Below are 15,402 nucleotides of genomic sequence, written 5' to 3' on the forward strand. Positions count from 1 at the left end.
TCTAATGCGCTCTTTGGCAGTCTGCGGTGTCACAGATTCTGCCGAAGAGACGTCTGACTGGTGGGGATTCTCCACAACCTCCGTACGGCTTTTGACATTCCTTCTCCTCTGGGCTTGGGAGCTTGAAAGAGGTCTAGGCCTGGGAGCGTTGTGAAGCCAATCAGACGCCTCCTCCACTTCACTGGGGACATTCACATCACTTTCCACAGCACTCAAATTTTGCTTACCTTCCATGGCAGCCATTTTACGCTCCATTTTCATAAGCGCTGCTTTAAGGCTTGCGATCTCTGAAGCAGAATCGTTAGGATCTGCATTAGGAGAAGGTCCTGAAACATTAGAAGGAGCATTCATAATGTTAGAAGAGGGTACAAAATTACGTACTCACCAAGTCACTTGATGAAAGAGAGCTAGGCTTGGTTTTGGAAGAGGACTTCCTTAACCGGTCTTTCTCTAACTTCTTTAAAGCACTCAAACTCTCACATTCACGACAAGTGTTATCGATAGAGCATTCATACTTCCTACATACTCTACAGACAGTGTGAGGATCAACCGAAGCTTTCGGCATCCTCACCTTGCACCCTTCATTCACACACATTCTCACTACACTTCCAAGACAAAATCCAAATAACAGTCCACAATAGCGAATGCCAAAACAACGATCCAAATACGTCACCAAAAGGTCCAAAACAAAGATCAATTGCAATTCAAAAACGAAATCCAGCCGGAGATACCAACAACGATGTTGCCAGTATGGCCGACAAAAAATCTGATGGAAAACGGGAATGGTTCCTATTCCTGCCACCCAGCGGCAGCGCGGTGGATCACCTGACCTACCTGTAGCTGTAGCGTGTGCGCGAAATTCGAAATTCTGTCGGCGCGACGGAGTCAATAGCTAAGTATATATCTGACAGGTAAGTTGAATGTATAAAAATACAATTTACTTCCAAAAATTTAATTTGTTCCTACACGATATACAAACCCTCGGTCCTTTACATAAGGAAGACTCACTGATTGGTGGGAGGAATATGAGTGAGCCTCTAGAATTGACTGGAGTTCTGCACACCTAGGCTACTCCTCCTGGTAGTAAAAGTGAGGAGTGCCCTGCCTCTGACAACTTGATCGGAGTATAGGAGCTGCATGACCAAGTCAGACTTCTGGGCCTTTTCGCAATGAGTGAGGAATCATAACTCATCCAAAAATGGGCTGTGAAGAATATTTAGAGTCGGAGGTATTACTGCAAAGTTCTGGGAAGGGTTTGCATTATTGCCAGTCTCCTTCCTTCCGTTGTTAAAGGAAGGAGCAGGACTGCTTCTATGATTCTGATAAGAACCATAAAAAGGATGCTCCATGTGTAAACTTACCACATCAATCGCCCGACCAGCCAGTGTAAGTTCGAGTCTTATCCTCAACCCGAAAGAAGAGGACGAGGAGATGGGGAAGGTGGAGAGGCCAGTCACTCTTGCATCCTTCTTACCTCTAGAACTGCACACCATAGGCGAGATGCAACTTGTCCTCTTGAAGGAGCCGGGTAAGCAAACACAACCTGCAAGCATCCACCACCGGTCCAAGGAAATGAGGTTCCAAGGACCTGTGGGCAGGCCCGAAGGGAAAGATAAATATGATCGCAATAAGACCTTATCTATCTTCCTGTCCGACAAACTCTTCGGAGTGATGACAAGTACCCATCCACTGGACCGTCCAACTGCAGAGAAGTCTCTCACGGTCTCGTAATACTCGGAGAAAGACGTGTCATCAGGAATTAATGGCTTGGTGAGACTCCCGAGTTCGTAATAACAATTACTGGGAATGTCTGTCTTGACAATGTGTTTGGAAATTACAGGAAAACCAAAACACTCCCGAGACACCAGAAATTCCAAGGAATTCGAGCATTCGGCGAGATTCCCAATTATCGTAGTAACACACAAAAACACTTGGAGAGTGCTAGAAATTCCAAAGAATTTTAAGCGCTTGGCGAAACCCCCGAATTTTGTCAGACGATCATCGGGTGGTGGTCCTCCCGATTCCCGTAGAAATCGAGGAGGAATGGGCAAGATCCTTCCTCAACGACGTGGACTTACGTCCGGTAGGACCAGAAGGTCCCTCCAGGAACGCAGTCCCCGACACTGAATCCTACAGAGAACCCTCTGCAGGATCCCTCCCATTCACGTCGCCCCACCCAGCGTAGCCATAGGAAGAGAGGGAATGGAGGAGGAAGACTGGACGCTCTCGCTCGCCTTGCCAGCAGAACTAGCAGCCGAAGAAGCGAGTCACGGGCAGCCATCAACCTGCAGTGATGGCCGCTCCGAGAGTCTGGGAAAACGTTACCGTCTGGAGAAAAAGTTTTCCTGACGAGGGTTACGAAACTCATACTGTAGGCAAAACATCTGCCGCCACCGTGACCGTCGTCTGGGTAGGGCTGAGTGTGCACCTGACAGGAGAGAGCCAATACCCTCCTTTGATGCGTCCCAGTCCTCATCGAGGCCGAAACCTCTCAAGAGGACCGAAGGGGGAGCCCACACTGGTCTCTGCGTGCGCGGTCCAGCGGGACCGTCACGCGAACAGCGGTGATGGTCACTCCATTAATCTAGGAAAGCGTCATCGTCCTCACCAGCCCCCACGATCTCCTCCAACCACTTGAGCGTATGATCTGTTCAGCAGGCTCGTGGCCGGACCATAAGAAGCGCATTCATCATGGTCACTCCTGTTTTGCCTCGTTCCTCCCGGTGTAGCCTGAGGAGGTTGAAGGGACAGGTTAGGGAGACCTGACGCTCCTAACCTGCCTACTAGCAGAACTAGTAAGCTGGGAGGACTGCAGGCGATCACCAACCCGCAGTGGTGATCAAGCTGCAGGTCCAGACCAGCGGTCTCCTTGTGGAGAAATGCCGGACCGAAGACTGTAGCGTCGGTCTTGTGTGTCAGGGGAGCTGCTACGAGCACTCCTACCCTGCCTACCAGCAGAACCAGTAGGCTGGGAGGACTGCAGGCGATCGCCAACCCGCAGTGGCGATCGAGCTGCAGGTCTGGGCCAGTGGTCTCCTTGCGGAGAAGCGCTGGATCAAGGAGGGTAGCGTTGGTCTCGTGTGCCAGGGAAGCTGCTACCAGTCGTGCAAGCCATCCGGTCCCAGTGGGAGCGACGGTTGGGTGACTGGTAGTATCCATTAACGCGGTGAGAGCGAGCACCGTCCTCTCGACGCGCCACAGGCTGGACCTGGTGACCAGGAGGACCTCTTCCCAGCCTCGCCACGTGAACGGTCTGTTGGGAACATCACGTCAACCCTGGGTACCGGACGATTGCTGCGCGAGCGATCGCTGGTCTGGCAAGTCACCTGAGCAACTCTTACCATCCTTCCGCTCTGTGCCTGGGTCCTGACGGTGAGCGTACTCAGCAGTCTAGACCTTAGCTGCAAGGTCACCCGTAGGTGACCGTGCACTCTGTGACGGCCTGAGACGGTTCCCGGTCCGGAGGTGGAACCTCTGGAGCCAGGAGAGGCGGTACCAACGGTGGCTGGTACCTCCATGGTCCCCGTCTCCTTCTTCCTTGAGGAAGGCGAGACAGGCCCTATTCCCGGAGGAACGGGAGGACCAGCGGAAGACCCACCTGTCTCACCGAAGCAAGACAGACCCTTAGAAGTCCCATGACGAGACTTCTTAGGGGGGGAGACCACCTTCTCTTCTATGGCAAAGAGCCTTAGGAGTCGAAGGGGTGCAGACATGAAAATATGATGATCTCGAAGAGAAGGATGATGACACTTGACGAGCTCTCTTCCTATTGAATTCCTCCAAATTCTGCCAGACTTCTACCATCAGGAATAAACATACATCACAGGGCAGCGGCGAAAGCTTCGTCCAGTGAAGTAACTCCAGGATAGTAGTGGTAAATGAATATGATTACCAGCAGGGGATCAATACACACACTCGATGATCGGTATCACAACATGCTACGAGTCAGGTACAATTCTAAGGTTAGGATAACCAATACGAAGAGCTATCCAACCAATACTGCTGTAAACACAATCACCACTGTTAGTCTGTAAAATAAAGAAAAAATAATTAAAGTAATAAGGATACTCCTCTCGCATCCAAGGGCACCGCCCTCCGAAGTGAGAGGAGATCGAGATCCCCCAAACACCAACACCACACAACCCCTCTTCTATCTTTGTCCGATAGTAAGTGAAAGGATGAAGGAGAAGAGAAATTACCATAAAAACAAAACAAGGACAAACCTCTGAAGTTCCCCTCATTAATTCCCAAGTGTAAGAGTAATTTTCGGATAAATACATGTCTCGTTACAGGATCAATATCACTCACGTTAAATACATGTCTCGTCCTCACGTTAAATACATATCTCGTCCTCACGTTGAAGGGTGAAAGAATATAAACATGATGTTGGCATACCTTTGCCGCCGACACTTTATACAAAGTAGAGAGGCAGCTATAAAAGCTATCACAAAAAGTGGGTTTGTATATTAATTGAATTAATATCAAACACTGTACATACATATATATTTAAAAAACAAAAATAAACCAGAAAGATCCCACCGGGAAAAATGATCAACGACCAGTCAGCCAGAGCTCACAAATACGTCTTCATCAGAAGACGGCCTAAAGCAAATTGGAGTGTTTACATCTGGGCAGGCTAGCCTACCCGACTGCCACACGGTAGTTACTGCCTAACCACCTTGTTCAAGAATTTAACGGCCATAATTACAGCTACACCGAAAGTAATTCCTTATGTAAAGGACCGAGGGTTTGTATATTGTGTAAGAACAAACTGTAATTAGATCCAAGCAAAACAATCTTTTGAAGAAACCTGCTTATTCCTCTTGAGAGCTATGCCTCAATAATATAAACGTTACTGTATTTCTACAGCATCCCTTGGTTATACTTGCCTCAAAATTAACTCCTCTGTTGATAGGGTAACTAGCAAAAAAGCATTCACAAATTCATTTCCCAATTTTTACACTCAGTAGCAATCCAGCATTTGATGGCCCCAAGAAATAAGTCCACAAAATAACCTGTACACCAATAAGAATAGAATATTTATTGACCTATAATTAGCTAGTACATACATGTTAATCTGTACTTACTCTGCTCCAAATTGTTAACTAAAAATAATTTACTTTCTATCCTTAAACATAAAATTAATAAATATTCAATTAAAAATTCAACTCATACCTGAAACTGAGACAGTTCATTCTGTACAAAGCTTTGTGCCTGAGTAAGAGGGGTTGAACAGCTCTCAATACATCGATGAACTTGATCAACAGAGCTTTCTTTTTTATCACAACAATCTGCAGAACATAGATGCATGGATTTCTGAAAAGAAAAAATTATAGTAAGCCAGTGAAATATTATATGAAGCATAACACAACAGAATTATGTACATAATTATGAAAAGAGCACTTAGGCACAATAACACTGTCCTGAATATCATCTTATGACATCAGGCGTTCAATGTTTCCCAAGTATACTTAGTTAGGATTTCCTTATCTAAATTACAGGTAATATTCCATTCATGATGGGGTTAGGTTACAAAAACACCATTGTTTCGAGAAATTTACGTCTCGAAACTAGCCTAGCGTACATTAGGGTATTGTACATACAGTTCACGGTAGAATCTCTGCATACACGATAGCCTAGCCTACACTATACAGTACGTACAATTCTATCCATATACAGAATAATTACCTATTAATATCAGCTAATTCTGGAGGCTAAATGCAGATTGACTTACGATAATTCAATACTAACAGGACATTGTATGTAAAGTATGGGGTACAACCTATACATATATAGAATTGTATAACATGATTTTTTCATAGTAAAACTAATATTGTAATACTTACCTGAACACCTGAATTAGCCCTGGTCACTGACCAGCCCGAACTATATCCCCACAGATTTATCCAGTAAGTGGGTAATTTTAACTGTCAGCGTTACCAATGCTGCAGGTAAAATCTAGTCTAATGAGTTACCTGTGTTACTGTTGGCAATGCTGGTGCAAATACTGGCCACCAGAGGCCCATTTCCTCGAATCATTCATTCTCAAATTGAAGTGGGGAGGAGGGTGGGAATCATTCAGGTAAGTATTATGTACAATAATGTACAATATTAGTTTTATTATGAAAACTTCATATTGCAATTCACTCCCTGAACACCTGAATTAGCCCGATTAACAAAATTTTAATGGGGGTAGGGTCAATCTAATTCAGCCTGACCTGTCCACGGAGCATACGCAGGTAACTCAATATCAACCTACCATGGATAAATGTATGTATCCTCACCTAGTTATCTAACTGTCTGAGTCAGAAGTACCTCCCATGTGGTAATCTATACTTCTTATTCATGGAGGTATAAGCAAATCTCCTCACCTAGTCATCCAACTCACTAAGTGAGGATGCTTGCAGAGGAAGTACCTTACTGTCAGTGTTAAGTCCAAGGTACCGCCTGAGTCTGAGGAACTTCCCACGTGGTATTTTATACTTCTCATGTATGGAGGAGAAACTGTGAGCCTCCTATGTGGCAATTCAGTCTCTCATGTATGGAGGAGAAGTTAAGTGTGCAGGACCTTCGAGTTCTCTACTGCTCACTGATGCAAATGACTGTGCTGAAAAAGTTGAAGTTATTCCAACATGACCATTGGGATCTCCCTAACCACAAAGGTCTAAAGGGACAATACACTCAGTCTAAGCTTGACCAACAGAAACTCTCGAGTTCATTTAGACTATCACTGACTACTTAAACTTTTAACATCCTAACATACCAAGCTAATTATGAAACCAAGTTAACCGCAACAACAGGACCCAGCAAGTAACATTTCTCTAAAGAAACTGAAAATCTCTAAGGTAGTGTTGTGAAAACCCACACACACTCAATAAACACCAAGATTGCCGACAGCTAAAATTCCTCCAGAAAGCAGAAGGGTAGCCATCCGCGATACTTTGTGCCTTGGACAAGAAGCAAAACTCAAAGGCTCTGAAAGCAATGAAAAACCAACCAACGCGTGACTAATAACCCCTCGCAAGAAAAAACTAATTGCACTATGGATATGGAATGAGTTGGACACCTAGGAGAAATCGAATAAGATTCACGGATGAGGTCAAAGTTCCAGACACAGCAGCATTTGTGATCTGTCACTGTTATACAATCATCGCCAACCCGATGGTCTGCTGGCAACGACGAACAAAATTGACCATCGAGGAGACATCTTGTTTTCTAAAAGGCTGTTGCGAGCGCAAGAGGTGCCCTCAACAGAACCTTCTTATATGTCTGGATAGTGAGGAGGCAAATGATTAAACAAGAAGTCCCTCCTCTCCTTGACAAGAACATAGTACAGCCAGCCCGAAATGTTAGCCTGGTATGCGAACCCCATCGAAACCGAAGAGATGAGATTGTCAAACAGTCCAGGATCGGAAAAACACCCATCAACTCTCACAACATCCACATAGAGTGGAACAAGGCCTATGCCTGGCTATGAAAGGTGTCTTCCAAATGCAAGCCTCACAATCTGTAACCCCTACCACATGAATCAACATAGGAACCGAAGAGAGAAGAGCCTCAACAGATTTGTAAAGTGGAACTCGGACACCGGCAGAAGGGTTACCCGCTACCTCATACAGAACACTTCCAATTAGGATGCAAGGTTGAATCCAGGCTACTCGGCCCCATAAGTGATGCTAGCCTACAGTTGTCTTCCCTAAAAGCTGCCTGACTCGGCCAAAACCAGATCAGCCTACTTGAATGTTTGAGAGACTGCTGGTTTAGTTGAATACAATGTATCAAACACTACCTGAATTAACTGTGAGGTTCCTGCGGAAAGAGAGAATGGAAAAAGTCCACATCTGGTTTATACTGTTTTCCTTTGCTGGGGAAAAAACAAAAAACACAACAAGCTCCCGATTCTCTCTTCAAAGGGTATCCTCAGTCAGTCCTGTCCGACCGCACCAGAACAGGAAAAGGAGAAAGGCTGAACACCCACAAGAGCAGTACCCAAGAACCTGGAACCTACTACACCTGGGTGACCCGATAACAACACCTGCCATACATAACCCCATCATATCTGAGCCACCCGTTCCAGTTGCGCAACAATATACCAAAAAGATGATGATAAACTCCTGACTCCTGAGCTAGTCGTATTCGACTGCGCAATCCCACAACCCCCAGACACGATGTCATAACCACCTTAGCCTACCGCTGGCCCCCATAAGAGCCAACTGTCCCCAGTTCCGCAAATCAAGTACCAAGTAAAGACTTTGACATAACCTTGAGCTAGTCTCGCTCAACTGCGCATACACGTACCATCCAGTTAGCAGAAACGTAACACCTGTGCCGAACATAACTTGGCGATGAACGCCCACCCCTAAGAGTCAACCACACTGTTGCGCCAACATGTACCAATCATAGACGATGACATAACCTTGAGCCCATCTCACTCGACTGTGAAACCTCACACCAGCCAGTGACTATAACATAACACCTGGCCGACTACAAATGGGTGAGCAACACGATCCAAAAACCTCCAGTTACACCAATATTAAACCAGGATGGGAGTTCAAAGCTGAAGCTGCATTGATCAAGTGAGGGAAGGAAGTACTCCTGAAAACCCTGGAACCAAGGCCGAACCACATTGAACCCCTTGAAGGAGGAACAGAAAAAGCCACAAGAAAAGGTTGTGAAAGAAGCAGGAGAGAAAAAGGAAGAAGTCACACTTAGAGTAACCACGGAGCACCTGACGCCGACATGTGCAGGTGAAGAACCAACTTGTGTGGCACATAAAAGTGCCTTTAATGACAGGTTACGAAATATGGAACCATGTAGTTGCAGAAGGAAATTACCAGCTATCCTAATACAAAAGGAGGCCGAGGGCACAACAGTACCTAAGATGGTGGGGCCATGCAAACTGCCAATGTACTGTATCCCCCAGCAATAACCGCAGTAGGCAGTTACGTCTTAAACCGAAAGTATAACAAAAAATAGGAACCCAAAGAAAGGAAGATTACCAGCTACCCTATTGAAAGGAGGAGTGGATGACACAACTGGTACTGATACAGTCAACGATGGCACAGCTGAATCGCCAACTGCCGTAGCCCCAGCAAGAACCATGGAAGACACATTACATCTCAAACCCAATAAAGGATGAATATACGGTTGAGGAAGACTCCGCAACTGCCTGTGAAGCATCCATATCAGCAGCCTGAGAACTACAGGAACCATGGAAGGTGCTAAGAAGACAGCCCCGCCAAAATTACTTCCCTCAACCCCGAAGAGAGAGGGAGGTTGTTGTCAAAACCCCAAAATTACAGGATTGAAAAGATCAAAACTCTTTGCTCTGCTGTATTAATGGCAAAGAAAACAGGATGAGCGAGAGAAGACGCTAAAGCGACCTCCGAAGAATGACCTGATAAAGAAGATTGTGTAAAAACATTAGAAGTTTTAGAAAAAATTGGGAGAGAAAGAAACTAGACCAACTCTGTTTGCCATGATAATCTTGACGAACATCATTAGCAAACTCAGGAAAATTCTTCACGACATGATTGTGAATACAGTCTGTATTCAAGCTACTGCAATTCGCCTTACAATAATTCGATTTTACTATGTAGTTAGCAATTATCGATATGAATACATTTTGAAAATTAAGCTTTCTATATCTCGCGCGTAGCTGGCGCAGGCAGCAGTGTGCAATCAGGCAGTGAGAGTTGAGTTGAATATAGAATTTAGGCCAAAGGCCAGTACTACTGGATCAATGAGGTCATTCAGCACTGAAAAGGAAATTAACAGTAAAAGGGTTGAAAGGTAACAGGAGAAACCTCTCTTGCACTATGAATCAAGTATTAGGAGAGGGTGGAAAGTAAGGTGAAGAAAGAGAATATGAAAGAAGGTAAAGTAAAAGGAAGGCAGAGCGAGAGAGAGGCCAAATTACAATCATCTAACCTCTACCTCCATATCTTTACACCATCTTCTGAGTTAATAAGTATTGTCTTCACGATATACTCGTTGTACAAGTGTGTACAGCCATGAACAACCAAACAAGAAACTACTGTTTGCTAATACGACTGAATCCGATAGCAACATCCGTTTATTGTATTCAATCAGCATACAATAGTAAACACTTACCATAGGTATGTTGTAAACGGTGTCATATAGAATAGGACTGAAATAATTTATATAACCATGCTGTGAGATTGTCATGGCAAAATAATTGTAACATGATATTGTTATGATACAATAAAGTTTGTTCATACTTACCTGGCAGATATATATATAGCTGTATTTTCTGAAGTCCGACAGAATTTTAAAAACTTCGACACACGCAGTGGTCGCCAGGTGGTTAGTACCCATTCCCGCCGCTGGGAGGCGGGTATCAGGAACCATTCCCATTTTCTATTCATAATTTTTATTTCCACTGTCCCCTGAGGGGAGGTGGGTGGGTACTTGATTATATATATCTGCCAGGTAAGTATGAACAACTTTATTGTATCATAACAATATCATTTTGTTCATGAAACTTACCTGTCAGATATATATAGCTGAATCCCACCTTTGGAGGTGGGAAGGGACAGAATAGAAGGATTTTGGGAAACAAATGCATGCAGATGATTTACATCTTGGTTCCACCTGTTAGCATAGCTGACTTCGTGATTACTGTCACCCAAGTCTGCTTCTGCTTTACTAGAGTTGCCAGCGAGGTAGAGACCTATAAAGCTGGTGCACTCCAGATGATCTGTCAACGGGGCGTGACCACAATGTGACTAGACCATATTGACCATACCATGAGGGCTAAGAAGTAAAATAAATATATATAAATATATATATCACCACCTGACCAACCTAGCCAAAGTTAAGGTGTGTTAACTAAGGCTTAAGAGTTAAGAAGTCGCCGTTGTCGGCGACTCAACAACTAAATTAAGAGCTCTTCCTAACCATTTTCTACAGGATAGGATGAGTGGTACTTCTTGCCCCCAAGATTGTGTCTGCAGACACGTATGGCCCTAGCGAGCAGCGATCTCATATGCCATCTTCACATCTCGCAGGGAGTGTGAAGTGAACACAGAGTTTGCTTCGCTAAAACATGGTACTCAGGATGTTGCTGAGTGCCATGCTCTGTTGAAATGCTTCCGACCGGCCGCGCCCTCACCTCGTGAGCATTCAGATAAAAAGATTTCAAATCTTTGTGCAAAACACAATGAAGGAGCATTTTTTGAAAGAACTCCTTAACACTCAAGCCAGGGTGTTCTTCGATATGGGCAAGTCTGGTCTTTTTCGGAACACTGCAGATTGCCCGAATGACTTCGACTTTCTTGAGTTTTATGTAGATAAAACTTGAGAGACCCGACAGGGCACAGGACTCTCTCTGGCTCCTGCCCACTAACTTGTGCCATCCTTGCTTCCAAGCTCCTGGCCCAAGACAAAACAGGTTTCCATTCTTAGGCCACAACTGTTCTCCAAAGCCAAAACTTGTGACGATGGCTTAAAATCTCACTAACCCTCTTTGTCGTATCTAGGGTGGTTAGAAGAAGGCCTTCCTGATCACATGCAAGAAGTTAACAGGTAGGAGAGGTTCGAATGCTTTGACATCAAGAACTTCAGACTACGTCTAAGTTCCATATTGAAAGCTTCGATCTGGACATGCACAGTCAGTCCGTCTGTACTAAAGTCAGGTGACCGACCAGTTGACCAGTCAGACGAATCAAGGACAGCAAGGCTGTACCCTGAAGACCATAAGGTACTATTCTTCGCTGAAGGATGAGTGTCTGGACTGCCTGGGCGATTCAATCTAAGCAAACCTTGGGGGTGTATCAACGCAACCCAACGTCGTCAGCGAATCAACTCCTGACTCGAGCTTCTGGTGCCAGGAGAAAGGAGCGAGGAGCAAAAAGGCGATTCAGTCCCGAAGGAAGAATGCCTGACAGTCCAACCTGGTCTCATGTTACACGATCATCGGGGGTGGTGTAAACGCAACCGACTTCGTCAACAAGAAACTCAGGGTACTATATGTCGCCTGATCTCGCACGGAGTGTCTGACTCCGAGAAAACAGGTGAGACAAAAAGTAGATGTGAGCGAGATTCGAGATTCCACAGAAACTCAAAGATCGTGAAGGGCTTTGTTGTTTGACAGACGCAAATCTCGAGCCCAAAGGCCGTCAACAACATATTTGCGAATTCTTTAAAAGTTGTGACTGCCAGCTTATCCCATTCTTCAGACGGAAATGGAAGACGGTAATCTTATTCCTGTCAACATCTCGATAGCCTGAACGTAGTCAGACTCAGAGCGGAGAGGTTATAGGTACCTTTCGAGTTAAGAGTAGACCGACTCTCTCGGAAAAAAGGTCCTTGGAAAGTGAACTAGGAAGTATGTGACCTCTGAATCCAGGATCCTGAAGGCCCACATGGGGCGATCAGCGTCATTGTCGCTCCCTGTGACGTCATAAATCCTCTTATTACATTTCCTAAACGATTGAAAAAGGGAAAAAAGAGACTAAACATCCATACCCCGTTCAATATCATAGGATGGCATTTAATGGTACCGATCCCGGATCGAGAATAAGGGAGCAGAGAAGAAGAAGCCTCTTCGTCCTCAATATATCGAAGAGAAGAATGAAAGGGCGTCCCTAAAGTCTCCACAACTCTCAACTTACTTCTAAAGAAATATTCCACTCGGAAGTCAATAGTTGCTCCGCCGTCGATCGAGACGATTCGTACGGACTTTGCAATCCTGTAACGAACCTCTAGAGGATCGTTACATTCTAAATACGCCTGTTGTTATAATAGGCTCTTTTCTCGTAAACTCGAACAGGGGACCGAGAGAAGATACTTCTTAAGATATGAGAGAGCTGTGGAATATCAGAGTTGATCTGGACCACTGGTTCCCAAAACATCGTTTCGAGGACTGGAGGGACTACCGAATCGCTTTACTTCTTTCAGATTAAGATCCAGGACATTTGAAACCTATCCAGATATCCGGCACCTTCTTTCTCACCTCAGGTGATAGACGCACTGAGAGATGTTCAGAATCATCCTAGATCTTGAATAATATTTCAGTTTCCGGTCGGAAAAAACTGTGATCTTAATTGCAGTCTATTCGGGGAAAGGGAAAACAAAAACTTCTTCAGGAAGGAAAATAGTCCCCAGCAAGCTCATCCATTCCCTCCCCGAGTATGCTTACTTCCCTAATAAGGCTGCGCTTTGCCTAAGCAGGAGAGCATATAAAAGTGCAATGTTGCGGTAGACTCGTAGTTCTATACCGTGCGGTAACGAGCACCGAAAGGATTAAGAGATAACTCTGTTGAACATAGTAAGGCAAAACGAATGCAACGTTTATTCATTCACGTAAGGAATCTCTTCAATCTTAGGCTAAAGTCCGTGATTGTAGGACAGAGATACAGTTAGTCAGTCAATCCCGCAGGAGAGACGTAACCGCCAGCACAGAGATACGGTTAGTCAGCCAATCCCGCAAGAGAGAGAGACGTAACCTACCGCGCATGACAGCGCACGATCTGTTACTGGTGGCTCGGTTGGACTTGGACTGGAGGACAGAGACAGCGTGACAGCAGCAGCCAGCAGCTTACGAATGTCGTCTCTTAACTTTATGTCTGGGTTGCCAGCTACCCTATTCTACGAAGAAATAGGTCCGTTATTTTTTGAGCAGATAGACTCTCAAGCTGGTATATTTAGGCGAAACAGAAAACGCTAAATATATAGATGCGTTTGTGTCGTCAGAACACTACCATACAACGGTAAAAGATAAATCGGAAACTCCTGGAAGGCTGCAGGGAGTAACGATTAAATGTCCTTAAATTAGACAATAGACCTCTCGGTTGCCATCCGAAGAGGTAACTACAGCAAGCGGTTAATAATGACTTGAACCAACCATAAGAAATAAAATAACGCAAGGCAAAATGATATTGTTATGATACAATAAAGTTTTGTTCATACTTACCTGGCAGATATATATATATATATATATATATATATAATATAATATATATATATATATATATATATATATATATATACATATATACACATATATAGCTGAATTCGGAAATACAGCTACATACATATCTGACAGGCAAGTTTCATGAACAAAACTTAAGAGAATCGAAGCAGTCAGCTCAAGCTTCTTAAGTTATTGGACATAAGCGTTCATTGACGTAGTCTACAAGTCTATTTCTTGTACGAGTCTGCGAATGACGAATGAGAGCTCTTCCGAATCTTGGTCAATAAGAGCTTATTCGCTTACGCAATATCAAGTTAATGAGATGTTTGTCAATGAGAACTAACCCCTTTACGGGACAAAGAGATATTTTGTCAATGAGGGGATACCCACTTACTTGACAAAACGATAGTATATTGTCAATGGGGAAAGTCACTGAATTGACAAAACGTAATCCAGGAAGTCGAGCATTTTATTTTTCCGATTCCCGTCTCAAACGAGGAAGGGGCAAGAATCCTGTTAAGAGACTAGGCTTACGGCAGGGTGAACGACGATGTTCAATTCGGCAGCGTAGTCCCGACTAGAAACTAACAAACCTATCATCTGAAAAACCCTTTCAGATGGGCGAAAAAGCTTGCAAAATTATCCTGGGAAGAGGAAGAAATTCTCCAACCAGCTTCCTCTCCCGTATCACAACTAAAAGCCTGCTAAAGCTTAAAATTTATTGGCAGTATGGCAAAAGAAGTCCTATCTTGCGCTTCCTGAAGAGCGTCCTTTTGATGAGTACCTTTGCAAGAATCCTACTGAACATTGCCGAGAGTCCTGACGTGCAGGACATCGAGCCTTTACCTAACCCGTAACTGCCTTATCGCAAAGTCTTGACTGCGGTAGAGAAAACGAGATCTTCCCTAGAGCTTTCCTTAACTCCATCCCACCTTTGCGAAAAGCAATAAAATATTGACAGAGATCTCTTGAATTCACGAAACCCGAGGTCTTGCTGGGTTTCGAAGACGAAGTTGTCTGTTCACTTTAAGCTTCCTCCGAAGCACTGCTTACTTCACACTTCTTTGCATGTGAGGTATAAGGTATCACCGAAGGTAGAGGTAAAAATTCTTGAGGCCCAAAATCGTAAACAAGAGCTTGAAGAGTTCAATAGAAACGTTCAGCCAGGCGGGACACACCTGGCGTGCGCTGGCCTACTGAGCGCCTTGCGCTCGGCGTCCAACTGGCGAGCAGTGAGCACGCTCGGCGTCCACTGGCGAGCAGCGAGCACGCTCGGCGTCCACTGGCCGCGCGCGGTGGAAGTGCGCTCGGCGTCCACTGGTGCGCGCTTGGCGTGCACCCGCGCGCGCCTGGCGTCCATCCGAACGTCCCGTCCAAGCCGAGCGTCAAAAGAAGCGTGCAGAAAAGCGTCACGCTCCTGACAGGCGTCAAAACAAGCGAGATACATCTCGGAGAGAAATCCGACT

The 15,402-nt window shown here is 44.9% G+C and overlaps 1 protein-coding gene across 5 annotated transcripts in view; it reads right to left on the reverse strand.

Annotated features, from left to right (window-relative positions):
- The window catches only part of LOC135217347 (protein FAM136A-like), a 180,217-nt gene that overhangs the window by 133,252 nt on the left and 31,563 nt on the right, over positions 1 to 15,402 (reverse strand). For all 5 annotated transcript variants that reach the window (XM_064253167.1, XM_064253168.1, XM_064253169.1 and 2 more), the window contains exon 2: positions 5,176 to 5,316. In XM_064253167.1, the coding sequence (XP_064109237.1) occupies positions 5,176 to 5,316 (141 nt within the window). The remainder of the gene's footprint in view (positions 1 to 5,175; positions 5,317 to 15,402) is intronic.

This window comes from Macrobrachium nipponense, chromosome 7 (assembly GCF_015104395.2).
Source record: "Macrobrachium nipponense isolate FS-2020 chromosome 7, ASM1510439v2, whole genome shotgun sequence".
In the NCBI taxonomy this organism is placed as follows: Eukaryota; Metazoa; Arthropoda; class Malacostraca; order Decapoda; family Palaemonidae; genus Macrobrachium; species Macrobrachium nipponense.